Here is a 21,071-nt window from a genome sequence, read left to right as displayed (position 1 = left end):
CTGAAGTCTGTCTGCACCTGTACAGAATATGCAATGCAACATTTATCCTGGTTTGCTTGTGGAGCGTTTATACACCTTCCCATTAGCCTTTCATTCATCCCACACTTTTCAGTCCATTTCTCTGACACTTTGCAAACTGCAAAAAATCTTACATTTTTTCTTAAGTGGATTTGTTGGGCTAGGGCAACAGAGTCCTTTAATATACTTTATCAGCAGAAACCTATCATTCTGGATATGTGCATGAAACCACCTTGGAAAATAGTGACAATCTGGAGGTGCTACTTTGTTTCTTTCCACCAGACACTTTGAGAGTGTGAGTCACTCCCATTCAGGGGCAGAATGCTAGGAGGACTTAACCAAGACTGCTTGCAAGTCTAATCCAACACAACACAAGCTGGGCAGTAGCCAATGTATCTAGAGCAGGCTTCCTCAACCTCAGCCCTCCAGATATTTTTTGGCCTACAACTCCCATGATCCCTAACTAGCAGGACCAGTGGTCAGGGATGATGGGAATTGTAGTCGCAAAACATCTGCAGGGCCGAGGTTGAGGAAGCCTGATCTAGAGCATGTTTTGCACTCATGCTATAACACAGGTTTACTTACTACTAAACAACCAATGGCAACCTCCAGACAAGTTTTTTATTGTGCATCCATGATGATTTGGGTTTTGGGGTGGTTATACATGATTCTGTTTTCAATATTGTTTGTGTCATATCTCTGATACACAAAATATGGTATGTAGATCCATTGTTCAATATGTGTGTTATATGTTTTATTTTCTAATTTGTAAGAAAACTACATTATTAATTTTATCTGCATTATTTAGAGTGTGCTCGGCTGACGAAGTCCAGCGGGGTGAAACAAGGTATCCTTCCGGGAATCCTTGTCACGTTTAAGTTCTTTTGTCTGATACCGGCAAACAACAACTATATTTTGCAAAGGCACATGTTAAGATCTTTTGTATCCTTCGCCTGATACCTGCATACAGCAGCTGCATACAACAACCATACTTTGCAAAGGCAGATGTGGAACATTACAAGGAAAAGTTCATCTTTTGCAAGTACTGCTTCTTAAAAGTTGTTACGTTTGACACTGGTATTCACTAAGACATACGTGGAACAGAAAAAGCTTTTATTTGCACATTACATTTAAATAAACTGATTCATTTGTACATACGTGGAACACAAAAGCTTCTATTTGGACATTACGCATATAAGAACTGATCTATTTGTATTTTCTGTTCTAAATGTTGGTCCTTAATTGCTTCTACTCAACTAGATAATGTGAAAAGAGTTGTGTTTATATAATGTATAAAGAATTTATATAGTTAAATACAGCCAGTTATGTTGTGGGTATATCTGAACAGTTCTTACCATCAGAAAGTAAATGCATGTAAAATAATTACAGTAAAGGTAAAGGTAAAGGTACCCCTGCCCGTACTGGCCAGTCTTGACAGACTCTGGGGTTGTGCGCCCATCTCACTCAAGAGGCCAGGGGCCAGCGCTGTCCGGAGACACTTCCGGGTCACGTGGCCAGCGTGACATCGCTGCTCTGGCGAGCCAGAGCCGCACACGGAAACGCCGTTTACCTTCCCGCTGGTAAGCGGTCCCTATTTATCTACTTGCACCCGGAGGTGCTTTCGAACTGCTAGGTTGGCAGGCGCTGGGACCGAGCAGCGGGAGCGCACCCCGCCGCAGGGATTCAAACCGCCAACCTTTCGATCGGCAAGTCCTAGGCGCTGAGGCTTTAACCCACAGCGCCACCTGCGTCCCTAAAATAATTACAGTAACTATTCACAAAACACTGATAAAACCTCACAATAATACAAACATCTGGGTACTGGTGAGCTAATTAGCAAGTGCATTAAACCACATACATAGGGTTGGATCCAGATTTTAAGTTGGCCACGCCTAACTTGTCCGACTGATTTCAGTGTGACTTTGTCTGGATCAAAGCCCATAGTTCTAGCCCGCCACCTAGTGGACACAGTCCTTCAACTCTCTTCTTCATTTAGATTGCTTTTCTGAAACTTCTTTCATCTCAAAAGATCTGAAAGCTCTTTTTCTGGCTTGGTTAATTAAGCAGGCCCAGCCATGAGAAAGATCAGTATCACCTAACCTGAGACAAATGAAGAAGCAGTTTCACCTCAGGGTCACATGGAAGTCAACAGCAAAGACCAGCCTCAGTGACTCCTACTACTTACTTCTAACAATGAGGAAGAAACCTGCCACACACACACACATATCACACAGCTCTCCCAGTGTTGTGGTATACCTGTGTGCATTATACAGTTACAGAGCAAAGGCAGGCACACAGGCGCAATCTCTTATTGCTTCGGGAAAGCCCTGGGGAGAAGGGGACATAGACGGCTGGAGGGAGGCAGGGACCTCTAGTCTCGGCAACTGCTTCATAGAGGCAAGACCTGCTGGGAAGGAGTTGCTGTGCTCATTTAAGCTTGATAGACCACCGGGTCCAGGCAGATTGTGTTCTTGGTAATAAAGAGTTAACTCCAACTTGCATTAAGTGAGCCCACTTAGCCATCCTTAATGATGCCCAACACTTCAGTTTGCTTTACAGCAGGGCAGAGATAGCTGGTGTTCCTTGGTACGTACTGGTAGGGTGGAAGGAAGGGAGGCTAACAGTAGGGGGAGCCAGAGCCAATAACAGGCAGATCTACCCTCTGACTTTTAGGTCAGAAGGCAGGAAGGTGGGGGCAGGCTGAGGTTGGTGAATCAGTGTCCTACTTGCCCATTTGTTCTGTACAACTAGTCCCTTCCAACTCTTTGATTCAATGAGTAATGTGTGCTTATCAACCAAAAAAGCTACTCCAACAGGGCTAGTATCTATTCTGAATTGATTAATACAGAATAAAAGAGTGGAATCTTATAATACAATTTAATAATTTAAATAGTTGCTGAAACATAATAGCATAAGATCACATCAATCCTATGCATATTGGCTTTCAAAAGTAATTCCCATTGAATCCAACGGAGCTTACTTGCTAGCAATTGTTTTTTTGGAATGCAGCCTTAATGAACAATACTAAACCACAGGTCAACACTGAAGTTTAAAATGCAGAACTGAAAAGACAAAACAGAATTTAATAAAATATCAGAAAGTCTCCTTAAGAATGAACAACATTCAGCTTCAAAAATCCTAATTGTCCTAGCTGCCGCTGTGGAGATAACCACCTGGTATGTGACATTTGCCTTGGTTTTCAATACAAAGTGTATTTTAACTGCGTCATGCTGAAATCTTGTTCCAGCCAGCAGCAGGTCAGATTTAAAAAACAAACAACAAAAAATATCCCAGGAGAGGAATAGAATACAATAGAAAATTGAATCTGCAACAAAGGGTTGCAGTGTGATATGCTCCTGTTCAGCTATCCAAAAGACAGCAACACCCTCTGCTCTACCAGAATAGTCCACCCCTCCCTCATATTTTACACCCCCCTACCCGCAAAACCAGTTTCTCACCCTGTGTGGTGGCCACTAAGTAGCTCCATTCCCACTGGGCAATTTTAGTACTTCCCAACCCCATTTGGTTTTTGTGTGTGTGTTGCTGCAGTTCTGCAAATCTTGAGGTTTCTCCAAGTCTGCTTACACATCGATTATTCCGTTTTGGCTGCATAAAGATCCACGCTCACCTCTTAACTTTGAAAACAGAGGGAATTGCGATATTGGACAATTCCCTGGCTACTATATATGCAGGGGAGATAAAAGCAATGATTAAATAATGCTTTTGAGCAGCTACAGAGTGCCTTTCCCTAACCGCTAAGCAAGTGCAATAAAAACCCCTCGAATCCGAGATTAATTAAAAAACACAATACGTTGCTGTTGCTCATCCACTATCTTAACTTGTTTTTTGGAAGTGTCTTAACTGAGTGGGAGGGGTCAGGGGTTGCGTGAGAGTTACTTATTGGGGGCGGAGACCATTCCCGCGAGTGGGGAGGGGGAACACGGTGGCCTGTCCAGGGAGCGATTTATTTGTTTTATAGGGGGTTTTGCCTTCCGCAAAAGTGTGTCCCGCGAGGCAACCCGTAGACACGTGACCTCACCTGGGCTCAGGTGAAGGAGGGGCCCTGGACTCCGTTCACCTGGCTCGGCAGGTAATGCCAAGGCGGGGCTGGCGGGGCGGAAACCATTCCCGGGGGGAAGAGGGGCGCAGGGATCCAGCAGGGATCTTGGAGAGAAGCGGGCGCGGGCCCCGGGGTACCCCAGCGGCCTCGGCTAGGCTAGGCTCAGACCTACCTGTAGAAGGACTAGGCCCTGCCCAGGTGTTAATGGTGACACCAATCCCCTCGGCGCCTCGCTCGTCGCCCCCTTCCTTCCGCCTCCTAGTCTTCGAGTGGTTCCCACCCCCGTCTCCCCCCCCCCTCGCCTCCCACCCAGGCATCTTCCTCGATTTGGGGAGGAAGGGCTTTAACCCAGAAGATCTGAGGCCAGACCAACTTTGAGGGGACAGGCGGATGCAGGTCTGACACTTGCTTACGTGGAGAGACCACCCCACCGCATTACAGGTAATCTGCAGTAGCTTTTTCACCTCCAATCCTGCATATGAATCCCAGGGGGCCCTATCGATTTCAGGGCGAGAGTGCTGCTCCTACTGCTTATGCTCAAGTGAGTATGTTTGAGATTATAGCCTCAAGTGGAGGGGAATTGGTGACTTTTAGCCTAGAGGTTTACCAGTATTTTAAATTTGGAACTTCCTCTTGTCTGATTTAACAGGACTGTCTATGCACAGACGACTTGTATTTATTTAGTTAGTTCATAAAATGTATGCAGCATTTGAAAGAAACCTCAAAGTGGTTTACAAAAAAAACCTGGTGTTTTTTTGAAGACTCACTAACTTGACCAGTCCAGAGACTCTGCACCCCATAACACATGCATGCACTCTCTTTTCTTTGGAGCAAACATGTCACTCTCGCTGAACTGAAAGAGTAGCCCTTAAAATGTCTGCCCCATTCTTCCTGGAATGCAGGGTAACTACTTTATTTTGCCTTTGTGGTCAGTATAGATATACTTATTGATATACTGGTGGGAGCAAATGTTCCACTATCCAAGATCACCCTTGACTTTGTCAGAAATTTAAGGGTAGGGTGGAGATTCAGAATACAGTGGTACCTTGGGTTACATACGCTTCAGGTTACAGACTCCGCTAACCCAAAAATATTATCTCGGGTTAAGAACTTTGCTTCAGGATGAGAACAGAAATCATGCTCCGGCGGCGCGGCAGCAGCAGGAGGCCCTGCTAAAGTGGTGCTTCAGGTTAAGAATATTTTCAGGTTAAGAACGGACCTCCGGAACGAATTAAGTACTTAACCCGAGGTACCACTGTATGTTAAGGGGTAAGTCATATGCAGTAGACTATTGCTTGGTTTATGGCTGTGGTCCTACCCACCATTGCCAGAACAGTCATCTACATATTGCACACCACCTCAGCAGTAGTTATTCTGTTTACAAATATAGTGTCTCCAAAAGAAACTGGTGTTTACTGGCTTTGGCTGTTGCACTGGGGAAGCGGGGGTTACATATAACATTGGAACAGTTGTTTTGGTTGAAACCAAAGCAATAACAGGAATTATGCAGGTGTGGTAGGTGGGGGGGGGGCAATTCTCTTTTTAAAAAGCAAAACAAAAAACTACAAATAGGTGGCATAGCTTGATCTGATGATTCTGGAATTATTTAGCAAGGGAATCCAACAGAGAGATCTTGTGTTTGCTCAACATGTCTGTCTCCTTCCTTCATTTCAAAGTCACCCCTTTGTGCAGCAATGCTGAATGCTGGTCATATACCTTAACTGCTCCTGTCCACCAAGGACACCTGGCTTGAGCCTAACTGCTTAAGCTGCCCCTTATTACTCTCACAAAGCCTTTTAATTCTCACCATGCATTCATGTTCTTCTGGATTTTCTTGCATCTGTATCAGATAGGTCCTAGAAATGTTTGTGATGAAGCCATTATCCACACACAGGGTTATATCCAATTAAGTTCTACTCAAAGTATACCGATTGAAATTAGTGGACCTAAGTTACCTAAGAACAATATAAGAAGAGCCTCCTGGCTCAGGCCAGTTGCCCATCTCACCCAACATCCTTTTCTCACTGAAGCCAACCAGTTGCTTAAGAGAAGCTTGCAAGGAGGACCTGAGTACAATAGCGCTTTCACCACTTGTGATCCCCATCAGAGGTATACTGCCACCAGCAGTGGTGATAGTACATAGACATCATGGTTAGTGGCCACTGATTTGTCATAAAGTTAGTCATGTCCATTCATTTCAGTGGGTCTGCTCTGTGTCCCAGCTTCTGCCAACCTAGCAGTTGGAAAGCACACCAATGCAAGTAGATAAATAGGTACAGCTGTGGCGGGAAGGTAAACGGTGATTCCATGTGCTCTGGCTTCCATCACGGTGTTCTGTTGTGCCAGAAGAAGTTTAGTCATGCTGGCCACATGACCCGGAAGGCTGTCTGCAGACAAACACTGGCTCCTATGGCCTGAAGTGAAATGAGCACCTCACCCTTTAGTCTGGACTTAACCGTCCAAGGATCATTTACCTTCTACCTTTTTCTCTGAGTATGACTAATTTTGGATACAGCTCACAGTTCCTGGAAAAGTTCTACTTCCTCTGGAGGGTTCCCATTGCACAAGCATTGATTTGTATTAATTTAAAATATTTCTTAACTACAAGTCTTTGTACAAAGGGGTGGATAAAGCTACTTACACAAGAGAAGTGCAATGTCAAACCCTACAAATAAGCATAACAATAAGCAGTAAAATGAATGAAGAGATGAATAAGGCAAAATCCCAACTAAAATGCCTAAAATGAGACATATAGAAAGGTCTTAACACGGGGCCAAAAAGATCGTAATGCTGGCACCAGAAGTGCTCCTTTAGGGAGGGGATTCTGGAGTTGGGGCACCACTGTAGAAAACACCTCTCCTTTGTAAATTCATAATGTACCCCAATTAAAGAAGTTACTTGTAGCTGGGCTTCTGCAGAGGATCTTAAAACACATGAAGGCTTTTATGTTGTTGTTGTTAATTATTTATTTGGACTTATTAGGTGCTTCTTACCTAAGAGCATGGGTCCCACCAAAGTGCTAACTATGACCTTTAAAGCCCTTAATTGGGCTTGCCAGTGTGGCATCTATGAGAACAATGGTGCCATTGAGTCCATTCCCTGGTGCTGACAACACCTCTGAGCCCGGCCCCTTGGTCATGAGATGGTGGAGGTGATTACCTTTTTCTCCCTCAAAAAGTTCATAGAGCTGAAGGATGAAGTTGGAAGTGTGGTGCTGCCCCCCCCCCCCTTTCCTCTTTCAGTCTGATGTGTTTTTTCAGGCACATTCTACTGGATCTGACTTCTAGCAAGATCCCTTGAAAAAGTGCACACTTTCTTTTTTTCTCTCTCTAGGCGGGTGAGGGCTGGTTTGGGAGAGGGGAAAGAGAAGTGACAAGAGGGGACGGTACCAGGAATGGATTAAGACCTTTAGAGGTCCTAAGCACTTAAAAGATTTAGGCCGCCCCCACCCCGCCCCATATATATATCTAATTTTAATATAAACAATAATAAACCGTAAAATAATTCGCCGCCGCCAAAATAAAAAGAAACCTACAATAAGATGGAAAACAATGTTGATTTTTGTATATTTGTATAAATAATGTTGTTTTTTGTTCAGCTGTGCCATATGGTCCATGGTAAATCTGGCAATGGAAAAATTCAGTGGTGCCCCTCTTTTCCTTGATGCTCTAAGCACATGCTTATTTTGCTTAATGGTTAATCCAGCCTTGCGTGGTACCCATACCACTTGCTCAAAAATCCAAAGACTTTAAACAGTTGGCAACCCCTGCCTTAATGGTTTAGGGCCCAGTTATTTTAAAAAAGGCTGCCTACCCCCATGCAAACCTGCCAGATATTTAAGCTTCTTGACAGAGGCCCTACTCATACACCTGTCGGGAAAAGAGGCCAGGCTAGCAGACAGGAAGGATTGGGGCTTTTTCCATCGTGGCTCCACAATTGTGGAGCTCCCTAACCCAGGATACACAATCAGACTTCTTCTTGATATCACTTAAGAGGGACCTAAATGCATTTTAAAATTTGTATTTTGACTGCTTTTTGGGGGGATATGCAAGAGGTAAGGAGCTTCTTAACTTTGTTCAGATGGATGGCTGATGGAACTGGATTGGAAGAAGGGAGAATGATTTAAGGCTGCTATTGACATTAATAATAATAATAATAATAATAATAATAATAATAATAATAATAATAATAATAATTTATTTATACCCCGCCCTCCCCAGCCAAGGCCGGGCTCAGAGCGGCTTACAAGCAATAATAAAAACAAGATGAATGATTACAAACTTAAAAACAAAAATAAAACACAACAATTAAAAAAATGGAACATTAAAATATTAAAATGTAGCCTCATCGCAGGAGGAGAAGGAAAAGAAGGGGAAAAAAGAGAGGGGGGGGAGGGAGGGAATCAAACTGGCTCCAAGCCAAAGGCCAGGCGGAACAACTCTGTCTTACAGGCCCTGCAGAAAGAAATCAGATCCTGCAAGGCCCTGGTCTCATGAGGCAGAGCGTTCCACCAGGCCGGAGCCAGAGTTGAAAAGGCCCTGGCTCTGGTCGAAGCCAATCTAACTTCCTTAGGGCCCGGGACCACTAGGGTGTTGTTATTTATGGACCTTGAGGCTCTCCGTGGGGCATACCAGGAGAGGCGGTCCCGGAGGTAAGAGGGTCCTAGGCCGTGAAGGGCTTTAAAGGTCAAAAGCAGCACCTTAAATCTGACCCTGTACTCCACCGGGAGCTAGTGCAGCTTGAAAAGCACTGGGTGAATATGCTCCCATGGCAGAGACCCCGTGAGGAGCCTCGCTGCAGCATTAGCGAAATGTTTGATATTTGTATGTCGTTTTAAAATTGTTTTAATATCTTAGTCAGCTGCCCTGGGAAAGCAGTCTCTTTTGCACAGTTACAAACTAAGAGAAACAAATCCTCTGAATCTACTTAACAAAAACAAAACTTTTCCTTTTTGTCTTTGTGAGCACAGAATATTCTGAAATGGACGAAGCGGCTGCTTAGGGTCTAGATTAACCCCAAAGAAGACAAAGCAAAAGGTAAATAACAAAAAAGGAGAGGGGTTTTTGAGGGGGAGGGAGGGAGAAGAGAAGGGAGATGGAAAAAGTCGGCACAAAAATTAAGACATGCTCTGTGCTGGGGGGGGGGGGATCTTGCCTTTCTTCCCTCAGGCCACTCTATTTCTGTCTTCAAGGAAAGCTGAATTCTTTGTTAGACCTGTACAAATAAGGCAAAATGAGATCATTTGCATGATTCCTTAATTTGTGTAATCCTGCAATATTTATGGCGTTCCATAACTTGATTCTGGCTTTGCCATTACAAGGAGCTCTGTGTGATGCCAAAGCTCAGACTCTCCCCTTCACCACTGGAGGTTTTCTTCAGCCACTCTTCCACCTCCTGAAGCTTCAGCACCCACATAGGACAGGTGTGTTGTGTGTGCACAGAACTCCCACCACCAGCCGCAACCACCCCAGACACATTGCACATGTCTTTTCCTGGCTCATCCTCACTTCAGCTTCCTGCAGGCATATCTACCCTTCTAAAAGCTATGCTTGAAAGCCCTGGGCAAAAATTCCATATGACACAAAGGGTTGCACTTGGAAAGCAAAGTTGGCAAGCCTTGTCTTCAACACCAATAACAGAAGTGCTTTCTGTTTATATGTGGGGTCATCTGGAACTCCATTGTATCTTCAAAGGGCTAGAAACTTGATTTATTTTTATTTCAAACAGAAAGTTGATCTTCTCAGGAAACTGCATTCTGCATCCAATGTTGCCACATGTGCTTCCATTGAATTGCAGCACATAATGCAAAGGGTGGAGGGTAAGAATCTGAAGTGGGCACTAGTACAGAAAATCTTTGTTGCACAGCTTGTTGGCCTCTTAAGGGAGCCTCATGGGAAACTTGTATCATCTGACACCTATATACAATGTTGGAGGAGGGTCTTTGGTGCATTCCCAGTGCCCAAAGGAGTTTTTCATTAGAAAACTGGCAGCATTGTGGCCATGCTCCCATCTAAACAGAAAGAGGGGACATGTGAGGCAAAGAGGTGCTGGGATTCAGAATATGGCACTCAATCCTGCCAGCCTTTCATCATTCCTTCTCTGAGCCACTTGCAATCTCTGCTTTGTGGGATTTTTGTGCAGCTACAGATCCCACACTACAGCAGCAGTAACATGGAACCTAATACCAAGTGAATCTTGACCGTAGCAGACTCTTGCTGTCCTGGTGGAGGCAGAACTTGAGCATCTTAACCTCTTTCTCTTCTGGTGCTTCTGCTCAGGTCATCTGGATTTGATGAGGAGCATGTGTGTTTGAGCATGTGTGGTTTTTGTTTTCTGTTTTTTTCCTCCTTCCTGTCAGGAGTCGAAAGGGTGGCAAGTCATGCTTGGAAAGACACAAGGACATCGCCAAAACCTAAGCAGCTACCACCAGCCCCATAAAGATGTTGCGGTACCCCAGCAGATCAACTCTCCCAGAGCGACTGACATTAGCCTGGAGGTGTTCAGTGGCTCTACCCCTGAGCTCAAGCAAACCCGCAAGCCAACACGAGCTGCGAGAAGCCGCAAAGCCGACCCCAAAGATGCCAGTGGGAGAGAGGGCGAAACGAGTACCTTTATCCCTGGCGCTGTGGAGACCCCCCGGCCCCCATGCTGCCCCACTCTGTCCCAGGCCTGGAGTGTTTACAAAGCGATCTTCTGCTGCATTGTGACATGCGGGGACTGCTTCAGGGACTGCCCTTCTAGGAGCCTCTATAATGAGGCACTGACAGATGAGAGCCGAGAGTGCAATGGGCGTTCGCCAAACAGTCCTGCCAATAGCTCCCCTGCTGAAAAAAACGGGAGCCAAACCAAAAAGAGCACGATCGGGAGCAGTTTCAGCTACCCAGATGTGAAACTGAAAGGGATCCCAGTGGGGATTTATACCCCTAGCCCCCACACAGATACTGATTCATGCTACAAGGAGCCTCTTCCGGAGAAGATAGCCAGGAACAGCATAGAGAAGCAACCTCTCCCCAGCAGCCTTCGAAGCTCTGAGGATTACTCCGCCGACGATTTGGATACCGACAGTGACAGTGACCCAAAGAATAGCTCTATATCCAGTGGTCGGATTGATTACCTGATCCACAGGAAACTGACCGAGCTCTTCAGCATTCACCAAATTGACGAGCTGGCCAAGTGTACGTCGGACACCGTCTTCCTGGAGAAGACCAACAAGATCTCAGACCTCATCAACAGCATCACTCAGGATTATCACTTGGATGAGCAGGATGCCGAATGCAGGCTGGTCCGGGGGATCATACGCATCAGCACACGCAAGAGCCGGGTCCGCCCCCGCGTTTCTGTCCCGACCCGCCCAAGTCTGGAGGAGAGCATGAGCAGAGGCAATCTGCCAGACAGTGGCAACGAGACCATGTTGGCATCTGTGCTCCCTAGCGAAGGAGGTACGTATGAAGCTTTGTGCTGTGTGTAGAGCAAAGGGGAGCCATAATATTCAAGGGTAATGTACCACAGATACATTAAAAAGCCTATGAAGTATGGGGCTTTTTAATACATATTAGAGAGAGGAGAAGAAGAAGAAGAAATAAGCAAATATGCATGAGTAGTTAAGCAGCAGTTTTAATACCAGACCTGGTTTCTCTTGGTGGTAGTTATTCCAATTCCCATGCACCATATACAAAGAAATAGCCTGTATTTTAGCCCAATTTGCTTAACAAACAACACTAATCCTCCCCTGGAGTCAGCATTCATAGGTACTCTACCTTCCCAAATTGCAAAAGGATGCCACTGTAGATCCTAGCTCTGCATTACAATATGGCGGTGGGCAACTTTACAGCTTTGGAAGCTGGAGTAATGTGGGAGACCCTGGCCAAATCCCTGTTTGGTCAGAAAGATCACTGGGTGATTTTGGATCAGTTGTCCATTTGCACCTGTGTCCCCCTGCTGGGAAGGCCTGTTGTGAAGATGAAACTGGATGGAGGGTGGAGACAATAGTGGCAGCAGGGAACAAAGTATGCTACCCTGAGCTGCTTGCAGGAGTGATAGAATAAGAATGCAATAAAATCCTTTGGTGGGCATGCTTGTATGTATACTCCTCTCCCACATGCACATGTATATCCCTCACTCTTCCTAAGTAGGTTCAAACAGCCATCTTTTCCCAAAGTGTCACAGTTGCCATACTGGCATGTTTTAAGATGTGGAGAGGCCCAGGGGCTGAATGTGCATTTGAGTGGCCCCTTCCTTCACACACAAACCTACATCAATGTCATTTATACCCCTCAACTGGAGCACACTGTTTCGTCAGTATGAATGTGGCCCCTGCTTGTGTGAGGCCTGGGGCCATTACCTCCTCTAAAAAGGAGGAGGGGCCTTGTGTTGCCCCCTGGTAGGAGCCTTCTGCTAGGGTCAAATGCATGGGGTGTTTGCAGCCAACACTCCCTGATAAGCTATGAAAATCCAGCTTGGAAGGCTACCTGAATTCATGCTTTTTTCTTCGCTGTAGGCCAGAAATGCCTGGGAGGCAAGCAAAGGAGAAGGCTTTTATGTCTCTCACATGCACCCCCAATGCCAGGGATGGAGAGCCCTGTCCTTCCACATGTTGTTGGACTCCTAACAGACCCAGCCAACATAGTCATTTATGAGGGGTGATGGGAGCTGTAGTCCAGCAATATCTTGAGATTCACAGGTTTCCTGCTATAGGTTATCAGTAGCTTCTTATTTTGAATGACTTGAAAATATTCGTTCATAGCTAAGGTAGCATATGGTGGGCTCTCCTTTAGCAACTGGATCTAGCCACTAGAAGACTCAGCAAAGACTTGAACCAAAATCCCAGTTCAGCAGCTGAGTCATTCTCCAAGTTACTACCTCTAAGCCTCAACCTCGTATTTGCAAAAAGGGGTATAATGGCAACACAATTTGAAGGGTGATGATGAGAAGGAATGAAAGAATGAGGGTGGACTACAAACTGAAATAAGCTCAAGTTTTCTTACATAAGATCCTGGGTACATTTGGGGGTTGTAACATTTTGTGCACTCACTAGCAAACTGGCTATACCCTTGTCTGTTTCACAGAGGCAAACCTGGCTGTGTTGCCCAGTGTGTGCTCATCAGCTCCCCGTTTCCCCACATTCACACACTTAGCTGTTTGGGTATATCCCTAAAATATGTAGATGCCAAATGATGTGTGTTTCCTTTCAAATTTCTTATTCTTCTTTTGGTTATCTGTCTTCTAGATTTCCCTGTTCAGATATCTGTAGAAACCACAGCAGATATGAAAGCCAGGAACATGCGGCACGGAGCATACAGCGCTGCTGGTAAGCCATCTTCACAGAATGAATTGTGTTACCTCCTTTTTCCATTTGCGACCATCGAACCATCACCACCTTCCCATAGTGAGCCTGAAGTCACTTATAATTAGCCTCATTATAAACGTTGTTTGCAGACAGTACTATTGTTTGTTACTAAGCAAGGTATTGGCTTGGGTTTTATATTGAAATAATAGCATGAGCCTTATTCAGGAGTTCAACTTGCAGAATGAATAATCGTATAGAGCTCTGGCGGTGCCCACTGTACCAGCCCCCCACCAACATTGCAACCCTACCCCTAACCCACCTATGCTTTTGGGGGAACCTGCAGAACTCTGCACAGTCAAGATTCCCCATGTGGTTCCCAAGATTCCCCCACGTGATTCTCAAACTATTTGTCCCCTGGACCTGTTGAAAATTGCTGAAGGTCTTGGCAAACCACTTAATGATTTTTCTGCCTGTTTAGCAATGGTAATTTGCTGCAGCGTTATTCTTTTAAGGAAGACAGAGCCTTCTTCCAACCGCTCCATTCTGCAAACCACCTAGTTTCGAAGAACATTGGAGTGGCTGCTGTACTTGCCTTTATTCTCAGAGAGAGACAGCCTCTGCATCTTCTGCTTTTCACACACATACATTGTTCTTCATTATCCTATGGAAGCAGTAAGGGTGCACTTAGTTTTTCACACATGATTTCTCTATATTGGCTTTATTTCTGTTAAATAAATCATGACACAGTATAAGATGCCTTGTGTTGTTGTTCATCTGAGGTTGTATTTACCTAATTTTAAGACCTGCTAAGGAACAAATGATTGCTATTAGGTCTCCATATGTAAAACCACATAATTCAAAGAGGGTCACTTTCTTTTCCCCACGACTGTACATATAACCGCACAACTCCACAGAATCAGTGCCACACACACACAAATGAAGCTGAGTCATGGACTGTTGGTGGTCCATGGATCACTCTTTGGGAACTCCTGGCTTAGAGCACAGCTCTGCCTCCATGCAGTTTAATCATCATGCAATTTAAATATTCAAATGTAGAAATGGGTAACATCAACTGGTCTTGGGGATCCAACTGCAGATTAATTCGACGATTTCCTTTGAACAAGTGTGCGGAACCTATGATCATGCACGTTTATTTATGTTATTGGGAATTCTGGAAAATCAGGTGTTCAACTGAAGGTGCATGGGGTATGTTGTCTAAACAGCGCTTCTGAACTCCAGGGCTAGGAAACTTGTGACGCAGCCCTGAATTATCAACTTGTTTATAGAGATTATAAGAAGGGGTGAAACCCTGTCAGCATAATGCACATCTGCTCAAAGATTTGCTCTGGCTGCCAATAAATCCAAGGTGTTACTGTTAATATATAAAACCTGCAACAGCTTCAGACCCATGTACTTGAAGGACCTCCTTCCCCTATATGCTCCCACTTTGGAACTGGTGCTTTTAAATGACCCACTCTGCACTTGCAAGAAGTCAGTCTTTTACCGTGGCAGCACCTATTTTCTGAAATCCCCTACGTGTTAATGTCAAGCAGGCAATTCTCTTGTATTATTTTTGACAGCTGCCCAAAAATGTTTTATGTGGGCTAGTCTACCCAAAACATGTAATGAATATTTTATACCATTTTATGTAAACTGTTTAGAGATATATTTTTGATCCTGTGATACATACAATTGGCTTGAGTGCAAAGTAAACCCATTCCTTCCTTCTGCCTAATGAGCCCAAAGGCACTGGTAGGATTCGCAAGCCCTTTGCTTTGGCAGCAGGGTGGGTGGAATGTTCTCCTATGTGACTTTGGGGTTGGTTTTATTTATTGGCTTAATTATTTCAGTGTTACTGATGAATGAGGAGAATCGGAGACATGACTTGAGAAGAGAGCGTAGCAACTAATTCCAGTCACTACTTCTTTCCCCATGATAATCCTGTTTTAAAATTCTTGGATGAGCCTAGCTTTTTAGCCTATACCCTCTTCCACGCACATTTCTGGCTATGGTCTTGCTGACCTGTTTTAATATATGCAACAACCTTTGGTAACGTTATTCTTTTTCTGCTAGCCGTGGAGAGAGGCAAAGTACTATACAAGGTACGGAAGCCCTGCTGTCTGGCAGCTGGAAATGGTTCTCTCTCTGCCGGCTTCTTCCTGAGGTTTCCCAAGGCCATTGCCTGTGTTTTTCTGACCCTACTTTGCACAGCCTTGAAGGCTAAGAACTTGCTCTTGGTTTTTACAGGCTCGCCGAGATTCTTAGGAGTTTTGACTTCTCTCCTGCAATACCTGTTTCCACACAAGTGATTGGTGGGAGTGGAGGGTGGAGGCTGCATAAATCTGAGTCACAGAGACAGGGGAGACCTTATAGTCCAGCTGCCTGCTTAATACAGGACACAACTATGGCTATCCCTAACAGCTGTCATTCAGCCTCTGCTTAAGTTATTCCAGTGAAAGAGAGCCTACTGTCTCCCATGACGGTCTTTCCCATTGCCAGACAGCTTTTGCCATGATTGTATTATGGAATGCAGGCTGTAATGTCTGATGTGGAATCTACCAGGTTAAGTAGGGTACAAAGAATCTCAGGTTCTGTTTGTTCTTACCAAAAGTCAGGTTCTAGTCCTCATGGCTGTGGACTTTTTGAGAGGGATCCACTGCTTGCGTTGGAATATAGGGGTTGCAGCGTACCATTTTTGCAGATATTTTCTTCTTCTTCTACCCCTTTCCTAGGTATGCCATAGTCCTGTATGGCTCTTCTCTCGCTCTTCTTGTTCCTTCTGCCTCCTGTTCTTAGGGTTAAAATGGCTGCCAAGAGCAGCATCACCGGTGTGCCTTAGCTGTGCTTTAGCAGACACCGACTATGACAGAGTTCGAGAGCACCTTGCACACAGCTTGTGGTCAAGCTACATTCCCCGAGCTTGATGCAAGAATGGCTGGGTGCAGTTCTTGGGTCTTACATGGGATCTTGGGTTAGTTATAAACAGGGCTGTGAGTCTTCTGCACATCCATGATGCAGGGTTTGGCTAAGAATGCTGGCTTTCTTTCCCCACCTACCTCTCAAGATGAGCTTCAAGTTTTTGTAGCTACAAAGAGACACTTCAAGATATGCAGTTAAGTCTTCTTCAGCTGAACATGAAACAGCACTTCTGTAGTCTACTGGGCTTTAATGCTGTTTCTTTATGGCAAACAAACGGGGGCCTCATCTGCATTATATATTTAAAGCAGTATCATAGGATCCTAGACTTGTAGAATTGGAAGGGACCCCAATCTTATGTAGTCCTGCAATGCTAAATAATTCCTAACAGATGGCCATCCAGCCTCTGTTGGGCTGGAGAGTCCACCTCTTTCTGAGGTAGTCCGTTCCACTGTCAAAAGCTCTTAACATCAGGAAGTTTCCCCAAATGTTTAGTCAGAATCTTTTTTTCGTGTAATTTGAATTCATTGGTATCATACAACTTTAAACAGTTATGGCTTCCTCCAAAGAGTCCTGGGAACTGTACTTCGTTAAGGGTGCTGAAAGTGGTTAGGAGACCCCAATTTCCCTAATAGAGCTGTGATTCCCAGAGTTCTGTGGGAAGAGGGGTTGGCTATTGAACCACTGTGGAATTGTAGCTCTGTGAGGGGAATAGGGGTCTTCTTGCAACTCCCAGCACCTTTAACAAACTACAGTCCCCAGGATTCTTTGTGGGGAATCCAAGACTATTTAAAGTAGTATGATACTGCTTTAAACGTATGGTGCAGATGGGTCCAGGGTTAAAAAAAAACAACTAAAAAGCAACCATGTTTACATGAATATGAGAAGATGCTGTTTTCCTGCATTGTGATTTTCAGTCCAATAAATGATGAATTGGTTCCATTTTTTGTGAGGAGGTCTGTTTATTTTTCTCTACTTCTTTGACAGATGTGGTCTGTCAGTTTACCCATTTGTGCAATTTCATATCTTCCACTATGGATGGAAAATGGAATTTCCAACAGCTGAGCAAAACCTTTTTGCTGCAGTTAAACAGCTTAACAAATAATACAAAAGGGGTGGACAGATTTCAGGCTTGTTGGATCTACTTTTTTCTCCTTTTTTACTAGAACCTAAAGATGTACAAACCAAGAGCCAAGTACAAAAAAGTCATGCAGAATGAAAGAGCAAGAGTCCCTCTGAGCACATTCTGAGCCTCGGAACTTGGTTTGAGTACCAGAACTGACCTGAGCTCACAATTCTTTCTTTTTTTAAAAGTCCACTCCCAGTTACCAAATCTTCATCTCAGCAACATAATTGGGGTGGGGAGAGCTGTTTGGTTGTTGCATTTGTTAATCAGTTGTGGGTTGGAAATCCTTGTTAATCCATTGCACAACACCCAGTAGATCCTGAACTACCTCTTGCCCTATAACTATTATGTGTACCGGGGCAGGCAACCACTGGACCGTAGGCCTAATTAGGACCACAGCACCATTTGGACCTCAGGACCATTTTGCCCAAGCCACTCATGCCTGGGGCAGGTTAAGGTGTAGGTGGGTCCGAGGGGGCTTGCAGTAGGTGCTGCCACCATCATGATATCAGTTGATTGACACGGGAGTTATCCTAGCCATATGCCAAACTTCGCCCCCAGGGACTAGGGAAAATAAGGAACCCTAAGGCTGGCAGAAGTCCATAACAGCCAAAAGTGGACTGAGTATGTTCCATGGGCATGGAATGCTGAGTGACTGCCAGCTGGTGGAATGGACTCTCTGTAATCTTGAACAGGAGCACTTCACACAAAACTCTGTTGCAGATGCAACTTGTAGTCTCCAAAATGTCAAATTGCAGTCTCTTGGGAACTTAAAGTAAAACAAATTTGACCAATTCAAATTTCCAGAATTATTCATTCATTCATTCTCTCTCTCCTTCCCCCTCCCCCCCTCTTCACTGAATTTGGGGTGGGTGGGTGTGCTGATGATATACAGCCCTGGTTATAGTACAGTGTTCCAGCTTATCCTTTGGGTATGCATTTTCCAGGCTTTTGTATATTATGTATAAAACTCAGTGTGATCTGTTATTTACAACTAAAACTAAAACACCCTCTTCTTTGTTTTCCCCTCTCAAGGATCTCCCCTGAGCAGAGGCTCTTCTTTCCAGGATACAGAGACAGATTCCTCTGGAGCTCCTCTGCTGAAAGTATATTGCTGAAAAATGGACCTCGGGAACTAACGTGCTAGGCAACGAGGCCACGGGGCAAGTTCCCGATTTCTAAATGACAAATACGATGCCACTTTATTTTGTTTGTCAATTTTTAATAATTGAACTTGACTCCCTTAACTTGCATTTTAAGGGAGCCTCATAAGCAGATTGTTGTCTAGCAGCAAAATGACAGGAAAAGGATATTGGCACCAGCCATAAGTTGGGCTTTCCCAAAATGCCTGGCTCTGGTGCCATTTTTCAAGATAGATTCTGCTGTAAACTTGCCTTCAGATGACCAAGCTAGTGCCTTTTTCACTACATCCATAAGCAACTTTTTGCTGTAATGGACGTTAAGTAGCAGTGATGGTTTTTTTGCACACGTCTTTCTAAGTGTGATCGTCCCACTAGTGTAAGGGCTCCTGTTATGCAATATCCCACATTATGTTGGTTTGATGGTGCTTGGAGACCTTGAAGACATCTTTCTACATCTGTCGTTACTTAGTACAGTATGCTTGGCTCAAGAGTACCACATCTGTGCCTTGGATGGACTGCGTTGAGCGAGTGATGATGAAACCGCCTTCAATGATGGCAAATTGACATGAATGATGGCAAATCAACTTTCAAGCAGTGTGTAATCCGTGGCCATCCTACAGACTTTCTAACTAAGTTAACGCAAGCTGCTTGGAAAAGCAGCCAAGACGTGACTTCATATGGCTTGCCAACCATTTGTTGCAGAGCATTGTTTCAATCAACTGACAACCATCATCCAGGGTTGGAAATGATAGCTAGATTGGGGCTTGCTATGAAAAACCATAGCACTCGGCATCACATGTCATTTTCAGTTCTTTTTTTCTAAGCCCATCCCGCTCTACATCAAAGTTAAGCCTTGGAGGGTAAAAGAAGAAACCAGTTTATAAACAAGCCAGCTTATATCAAGCAAATCATAGCTTTCATAGTAATTGTCAAGCCTCAGAATGACATTTAGAAACTTGATACATTTTTTCTCATAGGAGTTTGCGATGGATGGGGATCCACAGTGTATCTGGGACATTTAACTTGAAATTCAAACTGGTTTGAAACCCATTTACGTTGTTTTGCTTCCCTCAGATAGCAATGTGAATTGTTACTAGCCATCCTTTTAGCAATCCTATAGTCTGTTGACAGAATAAAGGTACCCAGGGCTCCTTTGTTCAGAGCCCTTTTCACCTTTGTGCCTCAAATTAAGCTGCTTTGATTTCAGTGGCAGAAGAGCTGAGATGTTGATGAAATGTTCTGCAACTGCAGATGGGTAGTTTCCAACGACGGCTGTGCAAAAAGACTTTTGTCCCTGGAGCTGTTGCCATAGAGGATGGCAGCATCACACACTGACCCACTGATAAGTGTGGTGTAACATTGGGCTTAGCTGGGCAGAGCAAGCACATTTGTGTAATGTTATTAAACAGCGGCCACAGTCCAGAGCCCCACAACTCTGCATACTGTTTTTGGAGCTCTTGGGAGGATGCATATGTGAGGGGGACGGGGGAGAGAGAGAACGCATAGCTCTCCCTTTCCCTCACCCCCACTAACATCTCGTGAGTGAATTCCTTCTCCTTTCTGTTCCCCCAACCCCAGTACTCTCACCTGGATTCTTCCCAGATTGGACCAGTGTGTTATTTTTTCTTTGCAGAAGACTGCAGGGAAATCTTCAGCCAGGTTAATTCATACAGCTGGTGGCATTTTGGTGATTTGCTGTATACTTATCTTCATTTTTAACTTAGGCTTGATCAGAACTGGTAGCAGTGTATAATTTCCCCTCTTTTAAATGTGCACTTAGTTGTCAGTAACACACTGGATACACAATACTGTGCTGATTTTTTAAAAAGTGCCAGTCACACCCCACTGTTGCCTCTCTCTTTCTCTCCTGCACCTTTCTGTTTTGTACCTTAACTTGCCTGGAGGGGACATTTTCGAAATAGTAGTGTGTTTTCTTTGGGAAAGGAGCTAATATGGAAAATACATGTCCTTTTGCTCTTTTTAAAAAGCCAGTGAACTTTTAAAAAATAGTAATGATGATTATGATGATATTTTTTTTTTAAATCTACCCCTCTTCCACCCATACCAAGGTATGGGTTTAATCTCAAGGATGACAGCAGCATTTAGGAATGGGTTGTTGCCTTTTGCAAATACCATGAACTTTGCAAAATGTTCTAATGGTTTGTTTGTTCCACTTGCAAATATGTTCCACTTGCAAATATGTACATATTTTTATTGATTATTAATTTCAGTTGACAAAAACATATACCCACAAATGGAATACAGAACTTAACAGTTGTTCAGGAAAGAAAGAAATCAGTTGATGGTTGTGGTCTTAAAACATTCGAAAGTAGGCAGTCAAATGAAGGTCCTTCACAGGGTTCTGTGTGTCAATGGAGGGTGAAAACCATGTTCAATTGTCTTAACAAAGTCAATAAAAGGATACCATGTTGTACAGAAGAAGACGCAAGTCCTTTTTTTCCAGATCAATTTTCCTTTCATGAGGTAGTTTGTCCATAAGCACAATGTCCCGTACTTGCAAAA

At 44.3% G+C, this 21,071-nt stretch overlaps 1 protein-coding gene across 4 annotated transcripts; it reads left to right on the top strand.

Annotated features, from left to right (window-relative positions):
* Positions 1-3,906: 3,906 nt before the first annotated feature.
* On the top strand, positions 3,907-20,990 carry KDF1 (keratinocyte differentiation factor 1). Of its 4 annotated transcripts, XM_083750896.1 has the most exons (6): positions 4,000-4,108; positions 9,048-9,114; positions 10,437-11,517; positions 13,305-13,385; positions 15,438-15,466; positions 18,442-20,990. In XM_083750896.1, the coding sequence occupies exons 3-6, from the start codon at positions 10,458-10,460 to the stop codon at positions 18,451-18,453; spliced, it is 1,182 nt and encodes a 393-aa protein (XP_083607022.1). In that variant the 5' UTR covers positions 4,000-4,108; positions 9,048-9,114; positions 10,437-10,457; the 3' UTR covers positions 18,454-20,990. The 4 variants fall into 4 exon arrangements, with proteins under 4 accessions (XP_083607020.1, XP_083607019.1, XP_083607022.1 ...); XM_083750894.1 differs by lacking the exon at positions 15,438-15,466 and having other exon boundaries at positions 3,907-4,519; XM_083750893.1 differs by lacking the exon at positions 15,438-15,466 and having other exon boundaries at positions 3,919-4,108.
* Positions 20,991-21,071: the final 81 nt, after the last annotated feature.

The sequence above is a fragment of the Podarcis gaigeae genome, assembly GCF_964106915.1.
Source record: "Podarcis gaigeae genome assembly, chromosome: 8".
Classification (NCBI taxonomy): domain Eukaryota; kingdom Metazoa; phylum Chordata; class Lepidosauria; order Squamata; family Lacertidae; genus Podarcis; species Podarcis gaigeae.
This window is presented reverse-complemented; position numbering and strand designations above follow the sequence as displayed.

What these genes read in the sequence shown, in the direction of transcription:
- KDF1 (XM_083750894.1), top strand. Translation starts at nt 10,458, where the DNA reads ATGCTTGGAAAGACACAAGGACATCGCCAAAACCTAAGCAGCTACCAC. An exon ending in TGTGCTCCCTAGCGAAGGAG is followed by an intron (nt 11,518 to 13,304) that starts GTACGTATGAAG and finishes TCTGTCTTCTAG; the next exon opens with ATTTCCCTGTTCAGATATCT. An exon ending in CGGAGCATACAGCGCTGCTG is followed by an intron (nt 13,386 to 18,441) that starts GTAAGCCATCTT and finishes TCCCCTCTCAAG; the next exon opens with GATCTCCCCTGAGCAGAGGC.